General features: G+C 44.5%; 1 protein-coding gene across 1 annotated transcript in view; it reads left to right on the top strand.

Moving 5' to 3' along the window:
• Positions 1-22,410, top strand: part of TIAM1 (TIAM Rac1 associated GEF 1) — an 82,868-nt gene that overhangs the window by 15,325 nt on the left and 45,133 nt on the right. Inside the window, 8 exon segments of the mRNA XM_068425207.1 lie at positions 671-1,118; positions 3,530-3,702; positions 7,782-8,006; positions 9,454-9,639; positions 12,114-12,260; positions 14,351-14,425; positions 15,479-15,649; positions 21,728-21,832. Of these exon segments, the coding sequence (XP_068281308.1) occupies positions 671-1,118; positions 3,530-3,702; positions 7,782-8,006; positions 9,454-9,639; positions 12,114-12,260; positions 14,351-14,425; positions 15,479-15,649; positions 21,728-21,832 (1,530 nt within the window).

The following is a 22,410-nucleotide window of genomic DNA, read 5'->3' as shown; positions in this document are numbered from 1 at the left end:
TATCTTCTGATCCTTCAGCTGCAAGTTCTTGGGGATGAGGAAGGGTCCTCTGTTGTTGAGGTGTTTTGGCAGGGTCTGTCACCATAGTATTCTGGCCCATCGTTAGAGTTCGTGATGTAGAAGTGGCACAAAACAGAAATAATCTCAAATACATCAACCTCTTAGAAGAAAAAAAAGTACCTTTTTAGTTATATAATTTGCAAATGACAATCTTGGGATGTCTAAAATGTATCTTCAACTGTAGGTGTGAATGTACAATATCAATGTTTTCTTTTCAAAATGCGTAGGTCGACTGCTGCTTTTCTTGACATTGCCAGTTTTTGCTACCATATGTTCTCCTTTTGCAAAACCTTTAGCATGGTTAACTTAGCTTAATGTAAATGGATGATGCTGTGTCTTATATTCCAAAATGCTAAGGCTGTAGAGGCACCACCTGAAATCATGCATGTGTGACTGTTCTTTCCTAAACTGTGCTGGAAGTTCTGCCTACCCTACCTTTTCCCAGTTTTTTGTCTTCAGAAGAAAAAGTGATGAGGGATTTCCAGTGCCAGACAAAATGGAGGGGTGAAGAAATGTGGTGCCACTTGGGCGTTTCGGGTTCTGTCGGTGTCTCCAGAAGGCCAGGCTCAGCCAGGCTCTTCATCTCACGCTGTGTCTCTCTTGCAACTAGGACGTCAATGCAGGCGAGGGGAGTGAGTTCACCGACAGTGGGATTGAGGGAGCAGCCACCGACACTGACCTCCTTTCTAGACGCTCCAATGCTACCAACTCGAGTTACTCCCCGACAACCAGTCGGGCTTTCATCGGCAGCGACAGTGGGAGCAGCTCGACAGGTGATGGGCTTCGCCAGGGAGTGTATGAGAACTTCCGCCGGGAGCTGGAGATGAGCACCACCAACAGCGAGAACCTGGAGGAGGCCGGCTCTGCCCTCAGCGATGAGCAGAGCAGCGGCACCCTCAGCTCCCCGGGGCAGTCTGACATCCTCTTGACGGCTGCCCAGGGCACGGTACGGAAAGCCGGCGCTCTGGCAGTGAAAAACTTCCTGGTGCACAAAAAGAACAAGAAAGTGGAGTCTGCCACACGCAGGAAATGGAAACACTACTGGGTTTCCCTGAAAGGTACAGAGCAAACGTGCAAGGGTTTATCCAGATGGGCATCTGCGGTGTCCTGTGGGTTGCCTATTGCTGCAGATGAAGAAACCAGTAGCATAGACCCTTAACAAAAGCTGCTGTGAACTTCGGTACAATTAACATCAAGTATGAGAAAGTGGTCCTGATGTTTTTCAGAGGGGGGTTTTATTTGATGGTTGTTGATGTGATGACATGATGGCATGCGTGTAGTCCAAGACACGTGACTGTGCTGCACTGAAGTGGGGTTCATACCCTGCTTCGAGTCCTGCTGGCACCACCTAGGGTGGATTCTTCAAGCACTGTGTGTTTCCTTTAAGAAGCATGTCTATGGCTTGCTGACAGACTAAATACCTGTGTGCAGCCACAGGCACGTGACAGTGGGAGTTTGCTAGTGATGACACCAGCACACGTTCAAACAGGGGCTCTGTCTTTGTTTGCATTCCTCTTGTAACTCTTGTGCTTAGTGCCATTGGCCTCTCCTTTTCCGAGATGTGCTTCACAAGTATAAACACCCAGCGAGCTGCAACACATTTGCGGTGTGGACAGGAAGCCATGGTTTGGTCATCGAGGCTGGCTTGTGACTTGGGAGATGTTGGCTCTGGCTGCGTCACCCATCTTGTGGTGGGCAGCCCTCAGCACCCGTCTGCCCTGCCAGCCTCCTCAGCTGCCCAGACCACAGACCCTTTGCTCTCTGAATTTTTGCAGTTCCTGCTAGGAGTGTTCCTCAGCCCCATTCGGGATCTGAGTGCTTATAAATGCACAGAAATGTTAATGGAGCAGCAAAACACAGGAGCTGGCCTCCTCAAGCGACATCTAATTAATCTTCGTGCAGTTGCATCAGCAGTAAAATGGGAAGCAATGCTTGCAGGGTTTTGGGACTGACCTCCCTTTCCTCCACTGCACCAGCCTCCTCTGTGAGCCGGGGGAGGCAGAGCCATGTCTCCTGCTGTAGGTGGGATTACCAAAAAGCTCAGTATAGTTAAAGCCCTGTCCTCCCCACAGACTGCTTTTTTTTAGAGCACTTTTTTTTCTTTTTAATTTGCAGCACTATTTTAAAACCAACAGCAAAGTTAGGTGCCAGCTCTTCCTTGGGGTTGTTAGAGAGACTGGGGAAATGAAAGAGGAAAGAGGGAGGGCTCAGGGGCAGGGGGGAGCCCAAATCTCCTGGGAGGGGGGCCCTGTGGTAGGAAGGTCTTGCTGTGAGGAGCAGGCAAACAAAGGGCCATCTGGGAGGAAAAAGGGGAAGGATGAGCAGGGAGGCAATGTTATTTTAAAGTGCTTTGACTCAAGTGGAGCTTTGCTCCTTAGATTGCTGTGCCTTAATAACGTTAGTGTTTAAACCAGGCTTTGAAGTTAACAGCTGCTATTGTTCGGCTGCAAATAGTTTTCTGAGAGGCTGGGTAACAGGGCACCCCTTTGCCCTGAGAGGGCTGGTTCCAGTGGCAGAGAAACAATGTGCCAGTTTTCGTTTAAAGCAACTGTAGATAACATGGGAATGTGAGAGAGAGAGAAGGAGACTCTTTTTTGGGGGTCTCCCAAATTGCAGGCTTGCTATACCTTTTTTTTTTTTCTCCCCAGAGAATTGTAAAGATTATTTTGTAAAACCAAGCAAATTCTCTGCTGTCTCCAGCTAAAATGCATTTTTGTTTTTGGCCGTATTGCCGTGAGTTAGAGCTGAAACGTTATAGTGGAATAAGGATTTGGTTTATGGTTTTTGTTTGTTTGTTTGTTGGGTTTTTTTGTACGTCAGTCTTTCAGCGAGCACAGCTCATTCCAGCCCATTTTTCTTCCAGTTACTCATCTGCATCTAGTAATTAAATCGCTTGATCTTTGCCTGGCAGGGACTGTCACAGCGAACAGTGGCAGGAGGCTGAGGCAGGGCCATGGAGGTTTGCCGGGGGGCCTGTCTGCTCGGTGGGGGTAACTGGCAGCTGTCTGGCACTGCCAGGGGAGACATGCTCTCACGCCTGCATCTTCCTTTTGGCCCCCTCGGTGGCACGGGGTGGACATGGAGGACCCTCACTTTGGGACTTATAATGATGTTTCTCATCTGGGGCTGTATTTTACTGCCCGTGACTTTCTCGGCTCGTGTCTGCGGCTCTGTTTTAGTAATCCTAGGGTGAACAAAATGGCCTGCTAGGGCACGGCTTGATGTACCCATACAGCTTGTGGTGTGCCCCCGTGGCATGAAAACCACCACCTCGTGGGGCTGAAAACTGGGCTGTTGCTGGTGCTCTCCGCTGTGGGGCTGAAAACCTGAATAGGCCCTGGCAAATCCTCCCTTGTCCCTGTGACAGTTATACAGATGATTTATAGTCCTGAGTGTTAGCGCTGAATAGATGGAGGGTGGCTGTTGTGTTTAAATATGTTGCTTGCTGATATATGATCATCTCTTTTAGGATGCACGTTGTTTTTCTATGAGACTGATGGCAGATCTGTCATTGACCACAACAGCATCCCAAAGCACGCTGTCTGGGTGGAGAACAGCATCGTGCAAGCGGTGCCTGAACACCCCAAGAAGGACTTTGTCTTCTGTCTCAGCAACTCCCTTGGGGATGCTTTCCTCTTTCAGGTTGGTATGATTCAAGGGTTTTACAAAGTTGTTTTCTTTTTCTTTCTCCAGCCAAGGAGGAAATCTTAGCTCTGGTTGAAATCAATGGAAAAATCGTGCTGACTTCAGTAGGTTTGGGATTTTCCTCTGGCAGTGCTAGAGGAAGGACACGATATATTTGGTAAGCACCACTCAAGAGACCCACCACCACATGTGAACCACTGTCAGATCTGCTGTTTTTATTGAGTGACCAGACCCTCTTCATGTAGATGGTTGGGACAAAGTAAGAATTAAGAAATAGTCTTACCTCCCTGTAAAAACTGGGAATTTTGCATGGTTCAACAGCATGCTTATCGCACACAGAGCAGGCCAGTTACAATATAGGACATACAGTAGTGCATTAAATGTGCTGTAACACTATCTGCGTCTCGTAAGAGACGTATCAAAGATGAGACCTTGCAGAGAGGCTCAAGGGGTTTACAAGACCAAGAGGAGTTTGAAGTGCAAGGAGGTACTTGGACCTCCAGGTGCTCTCCCAATGGCACTGCAGAATCCAGCTGCCCCTTGTTCATACAGACCTTAGTCAAAATCTTGTTGTTGCCTGAGAGGAGACTGAAAGTGCATGTTTAGTTTTTTTAATCAGAAAATAAAAATGTCTGAATTTCACGGGGTACATTTAAAAAAATCCAGTAGTTCTATCAAAGACCATACATTAGTTGATGTGTTTCACTGAAAAAGATTTCTGTATTTTGGTAACTGCTGCTTCCCTGAGTCATTTTTAGGTTGACATTCCACTTTCTTACTGCATGTTGTCACTAATCAAAGTGTGACACTCTTTTTTTTATTTCTAATTACCGTCCTGTGCTGAGGTGATGCCATTTATTCCCCTTTTGATTCAGTTTTCTTCACCAGAGGAATCCCTGATTTATTTCCCTTTCCAGTGACAATGTATCCAGAGTTTCTTGCCTTCTCAAACCAGAAGCTACTCTGTGGTAGCTTCACTCCCATGTCATCACTCCCCTGTACTCCAGAGCAAATCTTTAAAATTACACTGTCTCATAGGTCCTTGCAGCTGTCCTAAACAGGGGGCTAGATTCTAAAACTAGTGCAAAATAAAAAAGCCTTACTGACTCAAAGGAAGTGGTGCTGGCTTACATCTTGAAGAGACTGAGTACCTGATTGCAAAAAAATCATTTTTTTGCAGACTAGCTTCTTGGCCACCTCAGTCTGATTTTCCCTCAGCTCATAGTGTAATACTGCACTGCCCCTTTCTACTTCATGCTTTTCCTGGGCAGGATACATGTATTTTGCCACCTGGAGAGCTTCATCCAGGAGGTAAGCGTGGTGCTTACGGTCTCAGCGTGTGCTTGAAAGGTTGTGGAGCACCACCTCCTTTTGATCTACTAATATGAGCTGTAAAATCTTTTCCATGTAGTTTTCCAAGGAAAAACCTCCATTCTCATAAAATTAGTGCCAGTGGATGATAAATACTGAAAAGGTCACATTCAGTACATTTCTTTTGTGGCAACACAGGGCCTTATTGATTAAAAGCCCTGTGTTATGCCATGGGTAGATTTTCATTTAACCTTGTGGGAAAAAGCAAAAATGAGCCTTTTCAAATGAAAACCAATCATTTATATTGCCTTGCAGAAATTTTTCCTTCATGTGTCCCTTCTGCCATAGAATCCATGCATCGCTAGCGAAGCAGAAGAGAAAGAAGGGATGGATTTGGAGAGAGTGAAAGGAGACCAGCTGCAGTGGTGGAAGTAATGTGCGAGTGACTGTGCTGTAGGGCTTGTTCTGCTGCACTCAGAGCAGCTGACACACATGTATGGCTGTTCAGCAGTGTTACTTAACTGCTCATGTTATACACGTCCGTCCACACACAACACAGTGCTGTAGTAGCGGTTTTGATGAGAAGAAACCACAGATCTGCAGACTATTTCTGTCCTATGGAGACTGTGTACTTAGGGAGAAAAAAAGGGTTGCTTTGTAATGCGTCCAAATATTGGACATCTTGTAACAAGCCTTCCCACTGCGTTGCACCTAGAGACATCACATGCCTCCTACACGATGATTCCTTACTCAGTCAGTTCTTACCGTGCCTACACAAATCCATTACTTGCAGATGTCACGTGCATTTTCCAGGAGCTCAGAGCAACTTGTGACACCATATACTTATGTATCAGATGGTTGCAGCTTGTTTATGTGGTCCTTTTCGTTGAGAAGCGGAGTGATTCCCTTTGCCTATTAATCGACCAGAAGAGTCTTCAGCTCCTAAAGTCCATTCCAGATTCTTTTTTTCCCCCCTCTCTCCCCAGGAAGCCGAAAAGAAAACTGAATCTAACGGTATACAGATAATAATTTAAAATTGAATAAGATAAAAATAGGACCTCTTGCTGTTACAGTTTTGCTAGGAATTAACAAAACATATCATCTCATTATAAGCCCAGTGCTGCTCTCTTCTCTACTGGAGGCTAGGTTTCATGACCTGACTGTAGGCCAAGTGTCCCCCATTCTGCAAATAATTTCTCTATTTTCAGCAGAAATTCCTCAGCAAGAGGGGCTCAACATGTCTTCAGCAGTGGCAATAAGACATTGTAAGCCCCTGTCTATGAATGAGAGCTTGTTAATATTATTACCTGGGCAGGGAGTCTGACCAATTTAAGCAATATACTTTGTGCAGTGTCAACTGAAGACAAGAAAATTGGGAGTAAGAGATTGGTCTTTCCGGTGTAGACCCTATCTTTTGCTTAGGGCTTCTAACCTGAGCTAAGGAAAGCGATGTCATTGAGATGTGTATTTCACCTGCTTCAGTACCACAGAAGTTTTGGGAGCATCAGCCTGAAGTCCAGCCTGTGCATACATGATTTCCAGAGTCAGGCTTCTGTGGGAATCTTTCATTGGCATCAGTAAGTCTTGTCCTTTGCTGTTAGCTGTGACTGCCAGGAGAGCAGTGAGGACGACCTTCTTCATCTATGCTAGCAACTGGAGAAGTCATGCTGTGCTGCCTATTAATAGATCAGGTATCATCAGAAAGTTTAATTAGAACAAGGTGGTTTGGCACCTTGCTACTTTTTCAGCCACGAGCCAGATACCAGTGTGATTATTGCTAAAGGCTGACACTCAGAGAAAGTCTGCTGCAACCCTGAATTGGCTGTAAATTTTGTTTTACAACCTACTGTAAAAGGGAATGAAGTTTAGTAAGAAGGCAAAGAAGATTTACTTTTTATTTTGAAAGTCTGGAAAAGGAACGCTTTGAAATATTCTTTTCTGTGTCAAAAGCCTCTAATCAGAATAGTGCTCTTCCAGAAAAATGTACTGGTGTCCCATGCCCCAGCCTAATATCTCATAGAATCATAGAATGGTTTGGGTTGGAAGGGACCTTAAAGATCATCTAGTTCCAACCCCCCTGCCATGGGCAGGCATATCTGTTGCTCAAAGCCTCATCCAGCCTGGCCTTAAACACTTCCCGGGAGGTTAAGTGTTCCCTTTTCCTGAACTGTCACATACATTCTTGGGAAGGGACAGTAGCAGAGCTGTAAAAATTACGATGAGCCTGCCTTTAATGATAACAGGGTTGTCTTCAGTGTGCTTTGGGACCTTCAGAAGTGGAAAGCTTGTTTGTCTATGCGTCCTAATAAAGCTACTCATAGATATCATGGCCACGGTTTATGCCATTAATTTATTACTAACTGTTGCATGCCAAAAAAGCTCTCCATACTGTGAAGGGCACAGAGGCTGGTACATTCCGTGCCTTACAGAACTGGGGGTTTAGAAAACGTCATTAAATGTTGAACTACAAATTATGGCAGCATTGCATTGAACAAGGAAGGTAATTCCTGAGACCTTGCTGGGAAACACTGTACAGCTGCAAAGCGCAGATATAGGTGTAATTCTAAGTGCTGAATGCCTAGTGCTGAGTTAGAAATGGCCTGCTTAAGCATGATGGGGTTTTTATTACTGCTCTCGTAAGTGGATTTAAGGCTTTGAATCTTAAGATCAAAGGGAAAGGAAACTCCTTGGAATTGCATTTGTTAATCTCCAATCAATTTTAAAGAGGATCCTGACTTCTTTTCCCCCTCTTTCCCTCTCTTCAGACCTCTAGCCAGACTGAACTGGAGAACTGGATCACGGCAATCCATTCGGCTTGTGCAACTGCGGTGGCAAGGCAGCATCACAAAGAGGATACCGTCAAGCTCCTGAAAACAGAGATAAAAAAGCTGGAGCAGAAGATTGATATGGATGAGAAGATGAAGAAAATGGGTGAAATGCAGCTGTCTTCAGTAACGGACTCCAAGAAGAAGAAGACCATACTGGATCAAGTAATCTTGCTTGCTTGTGTGAAATAAGCCCCCAGCAAATATTTAAGGCCTTCTTCAGATTAGCGGCACCTCTGTCTGCTCCCACGGTGCCATGTGTGTGCATTGGCAGAGCTCCCCAGAGCAGGTGGGACGTGGGCTGGCAGGAGAGCTGTGCTGGCTGTCCTAGTTGCACCATTTCTCCAAACAACGTGCACTAAGGTACAGCATGGGCTGTCTTCTCCTGGCCTCCACGCAAGGGATTTGGCTAGCCACTCAGAGGTTTAGTGAGGGCTTTAGGGGAGTGAAGAGGCTACCTGGCCATGGCAACAGGACACCTTAGGGAAGAGCTGGTCATAGACTGGCAAATGCTGCTCTTGCTGTTGTCTTAAGCGTGGAAGAGTCTGGTTGTTCTGCTAGCAGATGGGATGAAGAAGCCATCCCTGGTTTCTGCTTGTTACAAGGGCCTGCCTTGACCTCATGGCTGCTCCTTGGGACCACTCCTTCTGACTTCAAGTGGACAACGTAGTTGCGTTTCAGAAGCAGAGAGCCTAGAGCAGATGTCTCTCCTGCTGCCACAGCGGCACCTTATTTTAGGAAACTAACATATGGCTCCTGCTTCATTAGTTTGTAGCTCTTTTACCACGGCTGCCAAATGTGCCTGTAATGCAAACGATAGGGAGTGGCCGGGGCCCTAATGCACTAAACTAAAGAGATTTCACACCCCCTGGAAGCCCATGAGAAAGGGGGAGAGAGGAGTGAGATGCTCGCCTCTGTTGAAAGGGCTCCACTCAAAGGCTGTCAGTCACAGTGAGAGGGCAGAGCAGTCTCTCTGTGTAACTGAGTTTTTCTAAACACTTTGAAACTGTTTCCTATCTGCAATTTGAATTATTTAAATAAGTCCTTACATAGGCTGATTATAGTGCTCTTCTGCTGATAAGATTAATTATCCCCAGTGTACTACACTTTTTCAAGTATGGTGAGCTCTGTTGATGCTTACAGTAATGCTGCTGCTGTGGCTGCTGATTCGGGGAGCTCTGTATGTGGAATTTGGTGGGGTTGGGTCTTCTTGTTTCTCGGATGCCCTTGATGCATGAAAGAAGCCTCTTAAGGGACTGCTCGGAAGAGAATCCTGGAATACAAAGCAAATTAAAAATGGAATTTTACTGCTATTAATTAACACTCTATCAAAGGAGCAGTTGTCCCAGGAGAAGACTTCTGCCATGAACATAAAAAAAGTTGTTTTTCATCTAATGAAAACTTTTTTATTATTTGTATCCTGTTTGGGTTTGGGAGGATAGGGGAGAGCGGGAAAGAAGGGGAATCAAAGTTTCTTGAATGAGATCAGCATTGGTGAAAGAGGTGTATTACTGGGAACAGTAGAATTTTCTGAAGGTATTTACCACTCTGTTCTTCTTCCTCTCCCCTTTTCTTCTCATGCGTCTCACTCTTCAATCTTCACTGTACACAGATCTTCGTTTGGGAACAAAATCTTGAACAGTTCCAGATGGACCTATTTCGGTACCGCTGTTACTTGGCTAGTCTCCAAGGAGGGGAGCTCCCAAACCCTAAAAGACTGCTTGCTTTTGCCAGCCGTCCAACGAAAGTTGCGATGGGCCGTCTTGGAATCTTTTCAGTCTCGTCGTTTCATGCACTGGTAAGTTTGAACGGAGGCCAGAGGTCATCTTTGCCAACCTGCAAATTGCTTCATGTGTCCTGGGGGGTCAGAGATCATGTCGACAAAGAGCAGTTTGTGCCTGGGGGGTGAGCCCTTACCTTAGCATGCAGAATATTCTGCTTCTTGAAAGGTGTGTGTGTCCTGGATATAGGTTAAAAAGCGGACACTTGCAAGCTATGGCCTGATGGAAGTGTAAGAACCATGTTTCTCCTAAATGTGTGATTTTGAATTTTGCAGATCTGCACTATAAACATACTTTCTATAAGCAGATCTTCCTGTTACAAGATCAGGCTCATCTTTAATGTACGTGTACATGGACTTGATCCAAAAGTCTGGTGAAGTCAATGGAGGTCTTTCCGAGGCCCTCAGCATGTGTTGGCTTAGACCTTCTCGGGCATGGCTTGCTTTCTACCATATGGATGAATCTACTGACCAGTTAGTCTAATATCCGGTCTCTAGTGATCAACACCTGATGCTCCACAAGGGAGGGGAAATGTTCTTCTCTGTTACTTATAGTGTGGCAAATAATGTCTGAAATCGTTGTTTAAATTTAAATAATGTAACAACCCAGTTCTTAAAAATACAGGGAAAAGTATTGCAAAGTGGTGGGTTTTTAAATGAATTTAAATCAAGTTCCTGTAGTTTCAGCTTGGACTCCTGGAGCTTCACAGAAATAGCTGAGCTCCACTGTGGTCTTGTATGTGTCAGCTGTACCCTTCAGTTGAATCCAGAGCTGTAATTCAGTCAAAAGCATTTTTATTCTTTTATATATGAAAAGATTAGCGTCATCATCCTGATAATTGCTGGTGGATTTATGTTTTTTTTTTTTTTTTAAGTGGTGGGATGTAATTTGCATTTATGCTTATTTTTTTGCATCTAGAAAAGCACTGAGCGTTAGCCTGAAAAACAGTCTGCCTCTTCATGCTGGTGTCTCTTGAGAGCCAAGTGAAAAAAAACATGTTTTGAATATGTTGTGTTGGAAAAGACACGTGCTTTCTTCTCCTTTAAGCAAACTCTCGTGTCCTCCTTTGCCCTCATTAGCATGGAGATGGTGCAGTGAGTCTCAGACTCGAGCTGGGTGCTGCACGGTGATAGCGTGGCATCCCTAGCTCTCCTGAAGATGTTCCTCAGTACATTAGTCAGAGGATGTGCTAAGTCTCCCAGGTGCCTCTGCACAAACGTCCCAGGTGCAGCTAAGAAACGTCTCACAAGTCCAGGCTGTGGAAATGGAGAAGCTTGCAGTAGTGTTTAAGTTCTCCTTTTCCTTGGTTTCTCCACATTTCCCAAGGAGAATCACCATTACTCATACAGTGACGGTTCCCTGGGTACACAAGCCGTCCTTCTGTTAGTCCTGTCTTTATATGGGTTTTTGTATCTGCTGCACCCAAACAACCAGTTTCTCAGCTCCGTAGCTTGGGGCATCACTCAGAGATTTGGGTGTTCCCACTGGGGCTGCTAAACGACAGTCACGTTTTGCTAGTTTCGGGTGTGGGAATCCAGTACAAAGGTGTTCCAGGAAGCGTATGGCCAAGTCGGCGGGGTGGGTCGGTCGGTCTGTCTAGCTTCGCCTTGCGCTCCTGTTCATACCTGCCATCTCCTGCCACTCCCTTTTTTGCAGGAGAGGAGCTCGCTCTCCTGAGGCCACCTCCACATGGGAAATCTGCTTAAACTTTGGCCTAAACACTTCACCTCTGACTAATGTCGTGCTAATTTCTACCAGAGCTTCCTCATTTGGGAAATGCTCCCCAAATATTTGGTCTCAGTAAAGGCAAATATCTTTTTGCTCCAAAGGGGTTGCTACAGGCCATTTTTCAAGTACCCAAGCAGTTAACACTGCTCTAATCGAAAGGGTCATTTGAGATTACTTTTTTCCTTCCTATGTTTTGCTCACTCCTTCAAGTGTTGCTCTCTTTAAGGAAGTGCAGGTTTTAAATACCTTGACCTATTTGCAAGCCTTTATCTGGCCTTGTAACAGTTATGAGTCAGTTCCAGGATGCCCAGAGTACTTCCACAGGAAAGAGCAAAGAGAAAGACCAGGCTTTTTGGAAGCAGCAGATAAGTCTGGAAATCTCAGGTTTTGTGTGTCCACCTTTGAAACCTTGTTAGAAAGAAAAAAAAAAAGAAAAAAAACCCAAACCCTTCCCTGGTGCTGAGGCTTTGCTCTGTGATGATTAGGCTGCTTCAAAATATCTCAGATTAAATGCCAAAAAATGGGGAGGTGGTACTGTCCATTTTAATTTTTGATGTTTGACATTGGAAGAAGTGAGTTAAATTGCAGAGACAAGGAAGTAGCCTGGCAGCATCACCATTGTCCCTGTTGTGAGTACACATCGTTGCCATAGTATTTGCCTTTTTTTTTTTTAAAACCAGATTCCACTGTTTGTTAGATTATGTAAGCCACGGTACAGTGGGATGCTGCAACCTTTGATTTTAAAACCATGTGGCATTGACAGGTGGCGGCTCGCACAGGGGAGTCCGGAGTGAGGAGGAGGACGCAGGCCATGTCTAGATCTGCCAGTAAACGGAGAAGCAGGTTTTCTTCTCTTTGGGGGCTGGATACTACCTCGAAGAAAAAGCAAGGGAGGCCAAGCATTAATCAGGTACGTGTGTGGAAGTTTGTGATGTTGTTATTTTCAAGGCTTATTTGTTAGTGTGCAGAATGCAGCTTATGCGAAGAGTCACTTGCATAAAGCATTTACACATCCAACCTTAACCTTGCCTGTTTAATCTTTCACGGCATATAGTCGTCTCATTCCACATCCTCTTCAAAAATCAGTGACTGTGATTACAGATACCGCAGCTCCTATCAAACAAGGTTTGGAGTTCACACCTTCTTTCGCTGAATTGGTTGCATTTCTACTGTTGCTGCATTTCTGCTGCTTCTGCTTTTGCTGGAGGTACTTTCCCTAAACTCAGGAGTAACAAAGCAGCAGTGTAAAACGGATACAACTGTGGAAGGAAAAAAAAATGGAGACTTGTTTGTTTCTTTAAATTAAAATTATGTGTTTGTAGAATACTTTAAAGGTAGCTGAGTTTGGGGAAAACTTCCAAAAGTATCAAAAATGTTTGCGTTTAGTAGGGACGGTCCCTTTTTTGCTTCAGATTTTTAAAAAAGCAGAAGCTGAAACATTTCCACGCAGTCACTGCCCAGATTTTTCTCTAGAAAACATGTTTCAGTGGGGTGGGAAGGTGCTTCCCTGTTATTCTTTCCAAACATCCCTAATTATAGCTTTCAATTTTTGAGAGCCGTACCTCATCTAATTGCAGGAAACGTAGGCTTTGCTTTTCTTTCTCTTCTTTCACTTTTTGAAGGGGGAAAGGCTTGGGACACATGTTGTTCTGTGCCCTGTGATTTCTTCTTCCTTCTGTTAAAGCAGCAGTGGGTGTTTGTTTTGTTTAGCAGGATGAATGCTGCAAAATTGTTTAGCTTGTTTTTAGTGAGACATCAAAAGTTCACCTAATATTTAGAGGCTGAGCAAAAGCTCAGGGTTTTGCTGGGAAGCAGCAGAGGCTTCTGTGAGCACATTCCCAGTTCTTTGCGCTGGTGCTGCGGCATTCTTGTTGCTTTGTACTTGTTTTCCCCAAATGAAGCACAATCCCTTGTCCTGAGCTAGGATCCTGCCCATGCTGTGTCTTTAGGCCTGTTTTTTTTCCCCGAACTCACCTTTTTTTTTTCTTTCGGTGGGGATAAATGCATTCTTCACGCTTCCTCTCCCTGCCCCCACCCCTTACCCCCCTCACTCCTCAATAAGCACAGGCGTGAAAAGGGATTTTGTTCCAGGTTAAAGAAAAGTCATACTGGAGAGAGTCAAAGAAAAAGTTTTGAGAAAGTAGCAGAATGTGTAAATGAAGTTGCCTGAACACATTTTCCCTCTTTGTGTGTAGTAGCATGCAAAGTATTGCCAAGTTGAAGCAGTAAACTGTAAATCCCTAAAGGGTAGTGACCTTCTCCTATCCTGCGTGGTCCTTGCTTCGTTTTAGGTATGGAATAGTTAACAGCCAAACCCAGCAACTTGATCATAAAGCTGTGCTGATGTGGAGCTATAAAACTTAACTTTTCAGTTTTACTTATAAGCTTCTGCTCCAGTGACGACCCTCTTTGCCCGTCTGATGCAGTCCCGTGCTGACTTGGGGTGGATCCTGTCAATATTCCCATTCTGACGTTCCTCCTGCGTGGAGTCCTGTTGATTTTGGCTCTCTGGCTTGTGCTGGGTTACCAGCTCTTATTTCATTAGAGAAGGGTTATACTGACTTGCAGTACTTGAATGTTTGCTAAGTACTTTTTGGACGCTGGTTTATCACAAAACCAGCCAAAAGCAGAGCCCTTCTGTTTTCTCAGCCTTAGCAGAGGTCGAGAAGCATTCATTTCCCCCACTTTACAGGTGAGGAAACTGAGCACAAAATGAGATAAAATTTGTCCAGCTCTACCAAGTAAGTCAGTGGCAGACCATTAAGCAGAAGTGGCCTCTAATCTTTCAGCATAGTGCCTCATCACCAGCTTGTCCTTCACCCCCCCTTCCCTTTTAACAAACTGGTATTTTCCTTTTCTGTGTTTTGAGATTAATGTTCTTAGTTTTCAGTTTGATTTCCATGCTAGATGTTAGATACGCTGTTCTCCCCTTAGCGTGTGTTGTATGTGGCACGGAGGCACGTTCGTGTTTTAAAGCAGAGTTGCTCTGTTGTTCCTCAGGTGTTTGGTGAAGGAGTTGATTCGGTAAAGAAATCTCTCGAAGGAATCTTTGATGATACTGTCCCGGATGGCAAGGTAAAACACCAGCTCTCCAGCTGCCTCCTTCCCCGCCATTTGCAGCCAGCCCAAATGCAACGTTGACTCTGGGATGCAAGAGGGGTCGCAGAGCCCCTGGGAGATGAGAGGACCCTCTGTGCGCTGTAGGGCTTGTAGCCGCTCAGGGAGGGTTTGAGCTGGTTGTGCACAGTCAGAAGGGCTCACTGCGTGTGGCATCCCAAGCGGAGCTGGAGGTGCCAGGCCCAGAGGGGTGTTAGCACTGCACACAAGGGAAATGCCTGCCCACAGGAGGACCTGGACACGGCTGGTGTTGGAAGATGGCTCCTTGTGACGGTCATGTGGGGTTTTCATAACTTAGCGTGGGTGCAACTATGAAGTGCAGGGCTTTCTCTGTTTTGTTCTCATGTGCTTCTGCGAGCTTCTGCGTTTCCAGCCACAATTACAACTGCTTTCTCTTTCCCCAGAGAAAGTCAGCTATAAACCAGCATTGAGACAGTGCTAAGAGGCACATTCTTCATGTAGTGAATATGGGTTTAGCTGTGTGAGCCCAATTGCAGCAAATAGGAATTCTGCAGCTCCATCACTTTCTGGGGATTTATATCTTGGAGTGCAGCAACTTGGATGTATAAAAGTAAATTCAAAATAAATGCTAAGATTTGCTATTTTGTCATTTCTAGTTATAGGAACTGTAGCATCTACAGCAGTTTTGTTGGCCTTGGATTGGTTTACCCAGAAACACAATGCACTTAATTTTTAATTTTAAATCTCTTTGCATCACTATTATTTTTTGTTGCATTCCTAGCATTCCCAATAGCCACAGGGTGAAATCCCAGGACAAGTGCACTGCCCCAGTGTAGCTTTGTGGGTGGCATGGGAAGGCATAATTTGTACTGCGCAGGTAAAACTGCGAAGTTCTCCTGTCCAAACAAGCCTTCAGTCTGGGCTTATGAATAAAAGGTCTTCTCTATAAGAAGGCTTTTGGTACAGCATATAATGTTCCTTACACTTGTTATTGATGAAGAGGGAGATTGTATTTGGCTGGTGGAGTCATACTGGATTTTGTCTATTTAGAAGGAAAAAGAAGCGACACTGAGCAGTGTCCATCAGCACAATCCCGACTGTGATATTTGGGTTCACGAGTATTTTACACCGTCTTGGTTCTGCCTGCCGAACAACCAGCCTGCTCTGACAGTCATCCGTCCTGGGGACACCACGCGAGACGTGCTGGAAATTATTTGCAAGGTAAAGGCTGCGAGGGTACCCTGGAGCGGGGTGAAGTGTCTACAACCCTGAGCCCTTTTAGTTGAATCTTATAGTGAATTTCTCATATGCCAGTGCTCCGACTGTGCTGTGTTGGATCAGTTGTATGTTAGATGAAAAACACTAATTATACTGAATTTTTCATGCTAGCACCACACAAGAAAAATTTCTACAGCTGGAGCTAAACTTGGCATGGGTGTAGGGAGAGGAAGGCAGACTAAATTTTGCCTTCTCCACTCTGGCTGCCGTGCATGAGCCTCTGCAGCGCCTTAACACCCTGACTCTGCCTGTGCTACCACCTCTCATGTACCCACCCACCCACTCCCCCTCCACTGGAGGCCAAGCTACTTGCAGGACCCTTCTCCTCTCCCTCTGTGCCCTCCATCATCCCAGCCCCTGGCCCCCACCATGCTTCTTTTCTCAGGGTGTCCCCGCCACAGGGTAGTGAAGTCACCCTGTCCTCACCCGACCACCCTGATCCCCCCCCTGCTACTGCCAAGCCCTCCTCCCATGGCCTGTTCCCTCCTTCACCAGGCAAGCGGGGTGATCTCACTCTTTCCCAGGTGCCAGGTGGTCCTGCTTCCAGGTGCATTCCTCCTTCCTTCCCCCTGCTGCTTCCTCCCCTCTGGCTGGTGTGGGGGAGGAAGGCACAGAGAAAACAGCAGTGCCAGGAGTAGGAGAAGGTGCCTGTGTTTGCAGTCTGCACGACGGAGTCAGACTCGCCCCGTGTAGGTGGCAGGAGGGAAGAGAGAGGAAAGCTTTTATCTGCATTTGGGGGTGGTGGAAGACAAACCACCTGGATTTCTTTGCAAGATAAAATATCATCAGACACATTTGGCCATTAAAAAGAGTTACATCTCAGCAGAGAAGTTGAAAGCTTTGACAAATTAAATACAAGCTTTCAGTTCTGGCAGCTACATAATGTATGTTTTCTGCTAACCAGCTGACTGCAAGCTAGACCCAACTCGTGTCATGTGCCATTCTGAAAAGTGAGTCCTCTTTTGTAGAACAACAGCAAAAGAAAAGAAAACATTTATTACTGTTAAGAGCTTAACTTTGGGGACTTTTAGAACATGTTGCATGTGCTTCCAAGGAGAGGGAAGGTGAGAGAAAGGCATTTGTTTGCAATAATTATACAGTGTGCTCATCTCTCTGCCAGGTGCACTATTAAAGAGTGCTGCAGCTTGTGAAAGCTCTTCATTATATTCAGGAAAATATGACATTTTTGGAGAGAGACATAATAGGGAAGCTGGATGACACATTATTAGTAATGATTTATTTTTAGGATTTATATTTTCCTTTGGGTAAGAGTGATTAGCTCAGTGGGCCAAATCCCTAGCTGGAGTAAGTTGGTGTAGCTCCACCGGTTTCAGTAGGTGTCTGCTGAGATTCTGATCCCTCACTGTGTGTTTGATTGTTGTGGGTGGTGGTGTATAAGGAGAAGGGGAGGTGGGTGAGTGTTTGTTTTTTGAAGAGCTATTATCTGTTTCTTTCCTTTCTGTAAGAGTTTTCAGTCTGGAAAACACTGATGGATGCCTTCTTTTCTGTAGCATTTAATAATCAATCTCTTTCTTCTGTCTCTTGCATTCAGCTCATTTTTTTCCCCTTTAATATCTGATCCACATCATTTCACATCAGTTTGCCATCTGCCATCTGAGAACCAGTCAAGTTCTGGTATAGTAAACATTTCAAGATCTACATTTCATATAAACCTCTTCATGTTTGTAGATGTGGTTAAATCTATCTGTGCTATTAAACTGAGCTTGATTATTCTGTTGGAGAACATTAAGTGCACTCAAGTCATTGTAGAAAATGTGTTCTTATACTAACATTGCTGCTTGTTATTATACAGCGAGTTAGGTTTTGGAGGCTGCTTTGTGACACTTTTATGATTCAAGATTGGTGGGAGGAGAGTTTAAAGCATATTTTAAAGTAGTTTCTTGAAGATTTTTCCTAAAATTTAGCTAATAACGTCACTTGGAAGGTAGGAAAAGTCAGTGTATATGCATTAAATTGTTTCCTATGGATAATACTGATCAGTGTGAATGTGTGTATATGTATTACTAACATTTTCATAATGGTATGTCTTAAAATTGAGTAGAAACACACACACTGTATATGGATTTAGGCAGAGCCAGTATGGAGAGAATAACGCCAAAAGTCAAGCGTAGAAGACTACATGGCATTTAGTCTTTTAACTGAACTGGATAAAAAGCAAGAAGCAAAAAAGGTCTGTTTTCTCATTATTTGTGTTTTTCAAATAGACCTGCGTGAGGGGCAAGAAGCAGATTTCCCCTAGGTCTCTGGGTCTGTGCTCAAAGTCTCTGAGAAGTTACTTAAGCCTGATGCTCTGTGGGCTTACTTTGATTTTGTGCTGGTGTTTTTCTACTGAAAAAGTTTGGGACACACAAGTGCGAAGCCAGAGTAATATGGTGGGTTGGCTAGCGTGTTTCTGTGATGCTGTCATTTCAGTGCTAATGAAGGTCTCCCCCACCAAGCTGAAAAAAATATTGCCTGTTCTTGTATCTCCTGGTCCTCTGCTAAGGCAGGCAGCACTCAGGGGAATGAGGGGGAATGAGGAGCCCAGCTGCCTCAGATGTGTCCCATATCAGGCTGAATGGTTCTCTGAACGTGCCTGTCCCTCACTTTAACCAGAAGGGAGCTGAAATGGATAAATAGTTCAGGTTGTGTGCTGACCTGCTGCACCACATGGAGCCTGTTGAATCGGATCACACTCCAGACTGTAAATTCTTCTTCAAGAGCACATTGGTTAAGCTGTCGGGTTGTGCTTTAAATTGGGTTGGCTGCTTAATTTAGTCCAGACATAGCCAGAGTTATTAGGAGAGAAATAAATAAACTGAGAAGCTTATTTGGACTGCTAAAAGGTATTTTGGGTGGTCTTGAAAGGATATTAATATCATTAAAGCTGCACTGTTTCTGCTTCCACCTTCCCACATATGGATGCAGCTAGACCAGCAACAACAAAAAGAAGTGGGTTAATGGTATGGCTTTTAGGGCAGACTGGCTGTGTCCACTTTAAGAGGGCTCTTTCCTTTCACTTCAGTAGAAAATCGTGCCCCTATTTGAAACAGTTTAATGTAAAATTTCAAGGTAGACAAAGCCTTGCTGCAGCTATACAAATGTTAATTAACTAAATGGTGTGGCTCATGTGCTGCACCATCACAGCTTTAATGGTGATGACTCTCATTGCCTGACTCATATGGGATTGCAGTGTAGTGGATGAATGGCATCCACGGTGGCTGATGGTGTTTCTTGGAAGAAATGAGTGGCTCAAAATATATGTGAGTTTTATCCAGTGACCTCTTCAGACGATGCTGTGCTCTGCCATAGTTCAGGGCATCAGTGCGGCATTGATCATCTTCTGTTTGGCTCCCTCCTACTCTCTAAAATGCACACACAATTTTCTCCTAACCAAATCTCCCTTCAAAGACCAGTGTGAAAACAGACGTGTCAGTGGTCACCTCCGTGCCTGATGCAGTGCCTATATCAAAGCAGGCAGAAGCCCTGTCATTGACCACTGGGACGGCAGATCAAGCCGCTGCCTGCAGGGAAGGTTGCTCTTTCAAGATGCTATCAGGGCGCAGGCTGCAGAGCGGGTTGGAGGCAGGCGTGAGCACACCCTGCCCCTGCCCAAGGGCGGGCGGTGGCTCTGAACTGGCGGCTGTGTTGCTGAGGGATGTTGGGGTGCCCCTGGCCCTGCGGGGAGCTCAGAGCGGCCGAGCATGGGCTGCCTGCCCGGCCAGTGCAGCTAGGGCAGCTCCTGGCCTGCTCCCAGTGGCTGGAGGTGCTGAACTGAGTAAATTCACGTCCCTCTATGACAGGTTGTGATTTCTGCTGGCCTGGGGCAGGCTGGAAAGCATCCCTTTGGGTCTCCTCTGCAAGGGGAGGATGTTCGGAGTCGCTGTTGGAAGCGACATGAATACCCAGCTGCAGACGGGGTCTCTCTCCCAACCCGGGCTTTAGTCAGTGACACGTAGCTTGTCAGCATAGGTCTGGCTGACCGGCGTTTGTGCGGCGGCCGTGCCTGACGCTACATGAAATGCAGGACGTGTACGAGAGCTTCGGCGCAGGAGACCACAAGAAGATACACCGCGGTGGCAGGAGGAGGCTGCCAGGTTGCCTGGCTCTCTTCTCTGCTAGTACGGTTTTTCCACATAGAATTTTTTCCCCACTGGCTTTGCTGTAAATGGCTCAAGCATTTTCCAGACTTTCAGAGAGACTTACCATGGACTTCTCCCTCCGGACATGGGGTGTGCAGTCTGTGGGTTTGTGTCTCCTCTGTGTGTTTGTGTTTAATTAGTGTGCAAGGTGCTCTTTAGTCAGTGTCTAGGGATAGTAAACAAATCTGACCAGAAACTAATCTAGGAGTCCTATGGATCATTTCTGAACGATTAAAAGCAATTCTGTTTCCTTTTAATTTCTGGAATGTTTGTATGTGTGTGCATGTAAAAGAAAAAACTAGTGAAAACAGTCAGTAAGCAATGAGCAAAGCATGCAAAATGCTTATCAAAAAAGTAGAAGAGGGGAGAGGGTGAGTATCTCTTACATTCAGCTCTCTTTATTTTGGCTTTTGATAGATTTCACATTCCTTTTTTAATTAACTAGGTATTTGTCCAGATTATGGAGGCTATCCCATTTCAGGTACTCAATTTCATATACAGATAATTTGATCTTTGAATTGGACGTATTTGAACGTAGTGCTATGTAGAGTGCAGCAATAGATCTGTGGGGTTTTTTTCTTTTTATTGGTAGCTCTTTTTTATTCTATTTTATTTTTATTATGGGCTAATCTAGACTTTGAAACAAACATTCACTGCTCTCTGAGTATTTGCTGAAGGGTTTGCTAGGTCAGTGCGTGATCTTTTCCACAGGTCACTCGGTGTACATTAGTCATCATCTGTGCTGTGTGATCAGTCAGCTGAGTCCTGGTGTATCATCGTCTTGGCTTGAACTGGAGAAGCGAGGCTTTAAAAAACATAATAAATATGCAATAATGACGTTCCTGCATGAATTTTCAGATGAACCATTGTTTTTAGTACAACCTAGGAAACTTTGATAATTTGCTCCTATAAAATGAAAAGGCCAATGTATAAAAGCATATAATGGGATTTCAAAAATGATAGTGAGGAGAATTTACCTCCTGTATTTGTGAATCGCTTTTGGGTTTTTCATTAGCTTTAGTCAACAGTTTATGAACTTTGAAAGTAACTTCTGAATGACATCCTTTGTGTTTATCATAGTTCTAATGTGTTTTGATTACATACTGCATTAACTTCTGCTTAAATCAAGCTTATTAATCGTGCTGAGAAAAGGTCATTAACATCTCCCAGACCAAATGCCTTATCCTCAGCTAATTATAACTAATTCATTAAAATGATGTGACCTGTTTCCACTGGGATGTAATCCAGTATGCAACTCTTGGCATCTTTTAGCCTTATAAAGCCAGTGTATCCTGAGCTGTTTTGAATTTAGAGGACATACAGATTTTTTTTTTGTGTTAACCTTGCTTGAAATTTACCACATCATACTTATTGCTTGAAATTTACCACATCATACTTACACATTAAATTATGAAGATACTAAAAAACCCAAAACAAACAGAAGAAACTTTCCTGTTACATTTTTCTCTGTTAGCAGAACATTTATTTTCCTCCTTGTGATTTTAAATGCCCTTTGTATACAAAGGTATGCTCCAAGTCATTTGCTGTAATCGTGTTTGCTTATTTCTGCAATAGCATGGGATGAAGCAGAACTGCCAGCTAAGCAGAACCAAAGAGGCTGCTTACTACTACTTAGTACTAGCATTGCCCTTGACATCCTGGTCAGTGGTTAAATGAACGCTTATTCCTGTGGGAGAGGAGGAGGTTCAGGTTCTTGTTCAGGTTAGGAGATCATGGGCCTTTTGTAAAAGAGGGTGTTGGGGCATTTTTCTTCCTGTGAGTGTCAGGCTGTTCTCTAAGTATAGATGATGTGAAACATTGCTTTTCTCTTCTGAGCAATTGCTTTTCTGTTCTAAAGCCTCTTCTCCGTTTCTTGCAGACACACCAGCTGGATCACTCTGCTCACTACCTGCGTCTGAAATTCCTGATTGAAAACCAGATTCAATTTTATGTACCAAAGCCAGAAGAGGATATCTATGAACTGGTAATGCTACCTACTGAGCAGAATTAAATGACGCTTGGTAGGACACTATTAATTAGTGTTTATCTGACATTTGTAATATGCAGAGTTATGCTTTTTAACTTGGAATTATAGTGCTTTGCACACCATAGCAAATTGGCCTACAGTAAAGTAATCTCTCCAAACATTTCATCTTGAGGAGAGAGTTGGTGTTTAGCTTATGTTTGTGCACGCATGTGTCTGTGTGAAAGAGAGAGAGGAGGAACAGACACAGGTAATGTGTGAAAGTCACTGTAACATCCATTTAAGCTTAACTTCTCTCAAGGTTGCCTTTTCCTGTTGTTCGTGTTGTCCTTGGTGGTTTTGTAGACATAGTGTTGAGGCCTGAGTATTTCTTGTTTGGATCACTTTGCCTGATTTTTAAAGAGGAGGGAAATGCACAAGTAGTTGGTTTTTTTTGGTTTGTTGGTTGTTTTTTTCCTAAAAGGGGAGGTAAATGTTGAGGTTAAAAAGCTCTGGAGTTATGTGTGAGAATATACTTTCCTAATTATGTCAGTTGGATGTTTTCATATCATTCACCTCAAAAGCAGACTTCAAAGAAA

This window comes from Nyctibius grandis, chromosome 2 (assembly GCF_013368605.1).
Source record: "Nyctibius grandis isolate bNycGra1 chromosome 2, bNycGra1.pri, whole genome shotgun sequence".
Classification (NCBI taxonomy): domain Eukaryota; kingdom Metazoa; phylum Chordata; class Aves; order Nyctibiiformes; family Nyctibiidae; genus Nyctibius; species Nyctibius grandis.
Note: the sequence above shows the minus strand (reverse complement) of the source record. Positions and strands in the feature narration are given on the sequence as shown.